We start from the raw sequence: 7,659 nt of genomic DNA on the forward strand, positions 1-7,659 counted from the left end.
AAGATACTCTGTTCTCTGTAGCGTCTTCTTCCTCTCCCTACTACTTCCCATCTCTCCTTAAAGAAAATGACAACTACAAAATGCTTTCTGCTCCTACACATATTTTAAGGTTGTTAAATGTGGGCATGGATGGCCAGCTCTGCACTCTGCACCCATGTAGGGTAAGAAACCTACTAACCAGCCTGACTGCATCTGCAGCAGCACATTTCTTGAACTAATTTCCTTCTAAGCTTCAAAACCTGCTCTCCAAGGTGGAAAGTCAGATTCCAAGCTGTTACAAACCACTGCTGGCACTAGCCAGATCAGAAGCATGTATAATTATGTATTTATGCTGCTTCATGTATTCTACCTCTCATTGGCAGTTTTTAAACACATCCTGACAGCGATAATTCTCCTCATTACACAGGAACCTCAATCTAACTATTCTTAAAAAGATGAAGATTCTATATTTAACAGCTTTCTCAAATTAAATTGTTGGTGATGTGGTAAATAACCACACCTGTCTCTTGCAAAACAGAGCTCACAGAGCTTTGTTTAGCAGTTCCAGTCATCTGCCTACTGAGGTAGTATATTTGCAATGTATTCATATTCATATATGTTGCATCCAAGAGATGAGTACAAGATAATAAGTGCTTGGGTTCCAGTCCTCCAGAGCACATGAGCATGTACTGCATTGCATGCATGTGGATCAGCCCCCTGTCAGTCAGAATCAGAACATTCAGCACTGGACAGGGCCTAATCTTTAGTTACTGAGGAACTGTGTTTGAGACCACAATATCTGTTAGGGCTGTGTGAAGTTTCAGTCCCTGATTCGATTCGGCAGAGATTCGGCTTGATTCGGTGGCCAAATCTCTGAATCTAATTTGAATCAGACGACCCTTTAATCTCTCTGAATTGAATTGGAACCTTCCAAATCGATTCAGAGAGATTCGGAAAGATTCGGCGATTCGGACATAGACACAGCTTTAAATGTTTTTTCTACATACCTCAAGGTACAAGGCAGCTTGTGACTGCTGTGATACTGAGGTGCATGAAGTGTCCCACAGAATCATGGGGGCTCCCCAGCTTGCTCAGCAGCAGACCCAGAAGCGGACCAGAAGCACTTCCAGTCCATTTCCAGGTCCACCAGGAGTGCACTGGAGGGCTAACCCATGACCCCCTGGCTCAGTGACTGGTGCCTCCTGGGTTGGGGGGGAGGCACACAGGGTCCACCAGGGCCGATCGCTGAGCCAGAGGGGTGTGCACTCCTCAGCTGACTGGAAAGTGGACCAGAAGTACTTCCGGTCCGCTTCCAGATTCACTGCTGAGCACATGGAGGGCCCTCCCCAAGCACTCCTCTGGGATGTTCCATGCACCCCAGCATTGCAGCATTCACGAGCCATGCTGGTACCTCGAGGTATGTAGAAAAGTCTTTTAAAGCTGTGTCTGTGTCCAAATCGCTGATTCTCCAAATCAGCATCGAATCTTCAGATTCCCATTTGGCTGAATCAAATCAGAGACAGTGATCTGAATCAATTAATCAAAACACTGTTCCTGATTTGGGCCAAATCCAAATTGAATTAGGGCCCGCTTCACACACCCCTAATATCTATCCTTCACACTGTAGGCATGTTGCTGGTTGAAAAATATTATCTATATATTCACAGCTGTGATACAATACAGCTATACATATCTGAATAGTCAGAGCCAGGAATCAACCCCAGTAACCCTGATTCAAAATCTACTGGTCTATCCCTGGCTTCTGTAACTTTGGGCCAGCTAGCCATGCTGTGCCTCAGTTTTCTCAGCTATAAAATGGAGATAAAACTTCCTTTTCTCACAGGAGTGTTGTGAGGCTTAAGCCAGCGGTGATCAATCTTTTGCCCCGTGGACCAAATTAATGGGTCAGGGCCAGTCTATGGGCCAGATTTGATCCTGTGGCTTAGGATCAGGCCTGCAAACTTGAACCTAGACCACACTGCCCTTACCCAGCCCTATGTGCTGGGTTGGGCCCCCAAGACTCTGCAGCACCCTGCCTGGCCTTCTATGCAGAGATTGAGGCCCTGGGACCTGCACTGCCTCTGCCCAACCCTGCATACCAGCATTACAGCCCCAGGACCCCATGCCATTGCTATCAGGCTCCATATACTGGGACTGGAGCTCTAGGGTACTGCACTGCCCCATCCTGGCCCCACGTATTGGGATCAAGCTCTTGGCACTCTGATCTACCTCTACTTAGCCTCATGTGGGGACCAGGTTCCAGAGCTCATGCCTTCTCCACCAGGCTCCATGTGCCAGGATCAGGCCATGCACCACCCTGTACCACTTCTGCCCAGCCCCACATGCCAAGGATTGGGCACCAAGCCACCTGTGTGCCAGATCTAGCATATAGGGCTACAGCCCATAGGGCTCCTCACAGACCCATGGGGTGCTCCACAGGCTAGGTGGCAAGGTGCCAGGCACTGGATATGACCTATGGACCAGGGGTTGAGCATCCCCTGGCTTAAGCAATTGAGCATCATCATAAACTCATTCTTTCCCATCTGTTCTGTATCCTTCTACTCCTCCTTTTTACACTCCCATTGCTTCTTCTAATCATCTCTCCTTATTGACTCCTTCTAGCTCAACTTCAGTCCACAATGGATTTGGGCACACGAGCAGTACTATTGAAATAGTAGGGCAGCTCACATGCTTACAGTTAAGTATGTGATCAATACCTCAGGTACATCAAAGCCAGAGTTCTCAATATACAACCCTGAGCTACTAATGTCTTCTTTGGACTTGAGGGTCAAACTGGAAAAAAACCAGACAGGAAAAAGCATTCAGTTTGGGTTTGGCACAGCCACTTTGTTTGACTGAAATAAAATGCTTTGGTTCATTTTATTTCATTGCATTTGGGGGGCTATTTAATTCTTTTCACTGTTTTGTTTTGTTTTTTTAATTTTGGTCAATTTTAAAATGAGACATTGTTAATGTTTTATTTTGAAAATGCTAATTCCAAACGTATTGACTTTCCTAAATATCCTCCCCCTTTTTTCCCTGCTGCTGACTGTGGAGAATTATTTTAGCCACCCTCAAGCTGCATTTAACAGCAAGTTTGCCTGTGTGGTAAAACCTTCACTCAGCTTCTGGCATAGTCAATAGCTCCAACTCCTCTCATGGTGCCCCACTCACTTCCCTCTTCTGAAATGCCAATACAGTACATCCAAAAATCCTCCACGCTTTGTTACTGTCACTGATAATATCAGCACATTCCCCTTGATCTGTAACTAGTTTCCTTCTTTTGAGGTGAAGAGATGGTATCAATTTTTTTGTTTAAAAACCAGCCGTTACATTTTTGACACTATAATCCATGACTCGTGATAATAATGGATCCGGCCCTGCAAACAGCCAGATGCCAGTAAACCCTTGTGTCCAGCTGATGCCTCAGTGACCTGAGAAGACTCTAAGACTTCATACAGACATTACTGCTGGAAGTCTGAGGGGTTCGAACAAGGTAGAAATGGCTCCCAGGCTAAGGTAAGTTGGGGTAGCGGGGTGGGACGGGAGAGCCAGCAGAGGGGTTTGGAGGAGCTAATGGGGTGTGCAGGTGTTTGGTGGGGTCCAGGAGGTTTTGGTGGGATTGGGCGGCTACTGGGTTTGGGGAGGTTGAGGGGGATCAGGAGGCTAGTGGGGTCCATGGGAGAGCTTGGGAGGATCTGGGGGAAGGGGGTTAGCAAGATCGGAGAGGCTCTCTGATCCCCACAAGCCTCCCTGGACCCCCCTTCGCCCAGTGCTGCCAAATCACCCCTGATATCACAAACCACTCCTGGGGTCAGTTTTACTGGCATTCACTGGTCCCGGGAGCGTGACTGAAGTAAGTCAGGGTGAGAGGAGAGGCAGGCAGACTGGGATGGCTGGCAGCTTTATGGGGGGATGAGGAGGCAGTTGACAGCTCCATGGGGAGTGAGTTAGCAGACTCAGTGGGGCTCTCTCCCCCCTGGATCAGGGGCTATTTTTAGCCCTCCAACTCCCCAGATGAACAAACTCCCACTGGTGAACCAACCCCCCAGTCCTACTCCCTCCCAGCCCCCCTCCCCCAGACTTACTTTCATCAGCTCCCTGCACTGGTGAACTCTGGTAAAACTGGGACCAGGAGTGGCTTGCAGGATCAAGGGGGGAGGGCGAGGGCTGGCTGGTTAGCAGAGGAGTTCTGTCCATCTCAGGGGAGGGGGAGAGGCTTGGGGGGCTAAATGTCTCAGGGCTGCACTGGGAATGTGTAGAGTTCAGTTAGATCAGTTTAGCTGCACCCGATCCAACTTAGTACGCCTCTGAGATACAGTTAAATTAGATTGGGTCAGCCATTTCTTGACCAAACTAACCGTCCTGGAACTTCTGTACAGTTCACACTTGGATCCACCTAACTACGGATCTAAGAGTAAGATGCAAATTGTGGGTGAACTGAGTTAGACTCAATGGCCATTTTTAACGTGATCTACCCCAGTTGGCCAAATGATCTGCTGGATCTTTACAGGTATTGCTCTCGATTCTGCAGTGAGTGCTTTGGAATCCTTGAAAGATAGATACAAGTGCTGTTGCTGTTTCTATATGCCAGGCTTAATCTTTTTCTAGCAGAACAGCAATTGAATTGAGCACATAGAGGACCAGTTTGGAATAAGTGGTTTGATGAAGGGAGCTTTCTTGTATGGGATATTTTTTTCTCTTGAAAAGTTTCCCTTTTCAAATTCCAGTCAGAATTTTAAAATACAAAAGCTCTCAAAAGTTTGAAAGAGATTAACAAAAATTGCACTGAGTATTACACAATGTGAATTTGGAAAAACACAGATAGACTGCTTTTTCAAGAAAGCAGAGTGATCATATTTATCACTATTTACATACCTATAAAATAAATCTATTAACATATGTAGCTACTTGTTTTAAATAATGTGCACTTCAGTGCTTCAGTGGGTGTGGTGTTGCATGCTGCCAAATTAAATGTCTGTGCTTCAAAATGTTTAACTTCAGATCTCTGTGCTAGTAAGTTTCTAATCCTAATTTCTCCCTTCCTTCTAGATTTCTACAGAGTTTGGAATTAATTTCTAAAGCTCATTTATCCAGCTTCATTGTGCATATAACAGTCACTTCCTTAGCCCTTTATTTACAGATGACATAGCACACATGAACAGTTTGTTTTTTGCTAGCTCTCATTTTACTCAATTATCACATTTTTAAATTTCTTATGTAGTAATGGCAGAAAAGCTCTGGATTACCATTCATATGCTAGCATGTTTCTTTTAGTAAACACACACACACACATGCATATTTACAAACATTTGTATGAAGAAGGTAGTTTGCAAATCAGAGAAAAATGTATATAAAAAAGAAACCTTATGATTTCCTTAGTTCTGCTGGAGGATTGAAAGCAATTTGCAGTTGCAAAATATACTATGTAACTACACTTCCTGTGTATGCATATGGACTTTTGCCAAGATCAAAAGATTCTAAAGAAATGTCATGCATACATTTTTTGCAATACTGCTATAGTGTGCGGCTGTTTGAATCTGATTTCTTCTTTATCTCTTTCTATTGTGCTGGTTTAATTAATTTTGTTATTGCAAACTCTCCTCCTGTAGGTGATCAGATACTCTCACCAATTTCTTTTTCTTTTTTCTTTTTGCCAGTAGCTTACATGCACACATGGCAAGAAGCAGGCTGACATCGCTTGACATTTCTTTGCTTCCTCATTTCAATATTAACTGTTTACCAGAAGAGAAACAGGTCTGGGGCTAGGGTGTTTCTCTTTTTTTTTTTCTTGAGTGAGGATTTTTTTTCCCTCTCTGTTCACAGTAACAGATCATGACACAGAGCTTCCTCAAACTGCCCAATGCTGTTTTTCACCAACTTGAATTTAGAGCAAACAGGAGCGTGGAAGCATTTAACTTTCTGCTGTTGCCGGTGCATGGTAAGAACTGCAAAACTGAGTGCTGCTGCTAATCTGTTCTCAGAACAAACCAGTTGAAGGAATTTTCCCCCCTCCATAATTCAGTAATAATGACACAGCTGCAGTTTAAAGATGCATTTTGGGTAAGTGTACATTTCCTGTTCTAAACCTTATTTCTACATCTAAGAAGTTTTGTTTTGGATTAATTTACTACTGCTTCATGCTTCAAACTTAGTTTAGCAGCAAAATTAGCTTATACCCATCCAAAGTTAGACTGTTTGCTAAGATAATCATTTGATCTTAGAAAATGTGTCCAATTCTGACTGAACTGCAACTGACATTCTTTATTTCTAAGCTGTGGAATCCAACCGTTTTGAAAGAAAAAAGGACTAGTTTGTCGTGTAGTCTCAAGATCACTTGTTTTTTGGGAGTTTCCTCAGGTTTTCAGGCAGGGTAACTGTGAGCAGGTGAACCGTTACTAATTGTGTTATGAATCCTCTTCTACTTGCTTTCAGAATTTTAGCAGCCTTAGCAGAACTAACCAGGCGCACAGACACCATTACGTCTCACCTATTGCCTGTGTGTGTATAATGTGGTTATATGTAAAAAAGGCATCCATGAGGTACTATAAGTCCCATATTTCCCTAAACCAAAAATAGTTCTGGTTTAAAAATTTGTAGTCAGCCCTCCAAATAAAAACCCAGTAATATTTCTTTTGGGAAGATATATTTTGAGTCTTTCTAGTTGCCTTCTAATATGTGAACCATCACAATATTCCCATGTATTGCACATAGCAGGTTTTCACCTGCATAAATCTTGGGATGTGTCTGTGGGAGGAAGCAAAACTTCTATCATCCCCTCACCAGACCTGAGGAGAGAGGCCATTAAATTCAGTGCAGCCTCAGTGCTGTATTCCTTTCTGTGTAGCAACTCCCTTTTGATGAAGGGGAAGGGATGGACCAAGGATGGCACTGAGTGGGGAGATAAGAGAAATGTGAGCCAACCTCCTTAGCAGATGACTTCCATTGGAGCAGTGGTGCCAAGGAGCAGTAGAGGGGGCATGCAGTAGGCTTTGGAGCTGTTGTTGGAGCACAGACCCTTTGCACAGATGACCTTGCTCCCCAGTGAATGCAAGGAGATCCACACCCCAGACGGGCTGATGTCTAACACCTGTGGCACCTTCTCAGGGCATGGAACCAAATCCTGCCCTGCTTTTAGTGAGTGAAATTCCCTCTGAGCCCCTTCCAGAAGGTTCTTCCCCAGGATGAGGCTTGAACCGCTAAAAGAGAAAGAACCAGATGCTGCAAAAATTAAAGTTCCTATTGTAATGTTAATGCAGCTGGGATGCACTAAGGAGACATTTTCTAGTCCTGCTTTTATGTTTAGTTCAGTGAATATATAAGCAGAATATACAGGAAATATACAGTGCTGCTGGAGGGAGCCTTTGGATTTCCTGACTGTGTTTTAAATTGGGCAACCTTTCATTATACATTAATGCCTTTTCTTTTGTATTCATTTTCTAAGGGGCTGAGCTTCAGTTGGAAAAAATCAGGATAGCTCTACAGACTTTGGTGCAGCTAAACTGATTTATGCCAAATGATGGCTTGGCCCACACCAGTGTTTTATTGTGTTTTTCTCAGCTCAATATAACACGGAAACTCATTGTTGGTATTCATTAAATTTAGCATACAAATAATCCTAAGCAGGCTTTGAGGTTTGTGATTCCTTAGAGTGAACACACTTTCCTTTTGCTATCATTC

At 44.0% G+C, this 7,659-nt stretch overlaps 1 protein-coding gene across 2 annotated transcripts in view; it reads left to right on the forward strand.

Annotated features, from left to right (window-relative positions):
• Positions 1-5,826: 5,826 nt before the first annotated feature.
• PSTPIP1 (proline-serine-threonine phosphatase interacting protein 1) overlaps positions 5,827-7,659 on the forward strand; it is a 94,026-nt gene continuing 92,193 nt past the window's right edge. For both annotated transcript variants that reach the window (XM_025210841.1, XM_006029380.3), the window contains exon 1: positions 5,827-6,042. In XM_025210841.1, coding sequence (XP_025066626.1) covers positions 6,010-6,042 — 33 coding nt within the window. In that variant the 5' untranslated portion in view covers positions 5,827-6,009. The remainder of the gene's footprint in view (positions 6,043-7,659) is intronic.

This window comes from Alligator sinensis, unplaced genomic scaffold (genome assembly GCF_000455745.1).
Source record: "Alligator sinensis unplaced genomic scaffold, ASM45574v1 scaffold319_1, whole genome shotgun sequence".
Classification (NCBI taxonomy): Eukaryota; Metazoa; Chordata; order Crocodylia; family Alligatoridae; genus Alligator; species Alligator sinensis.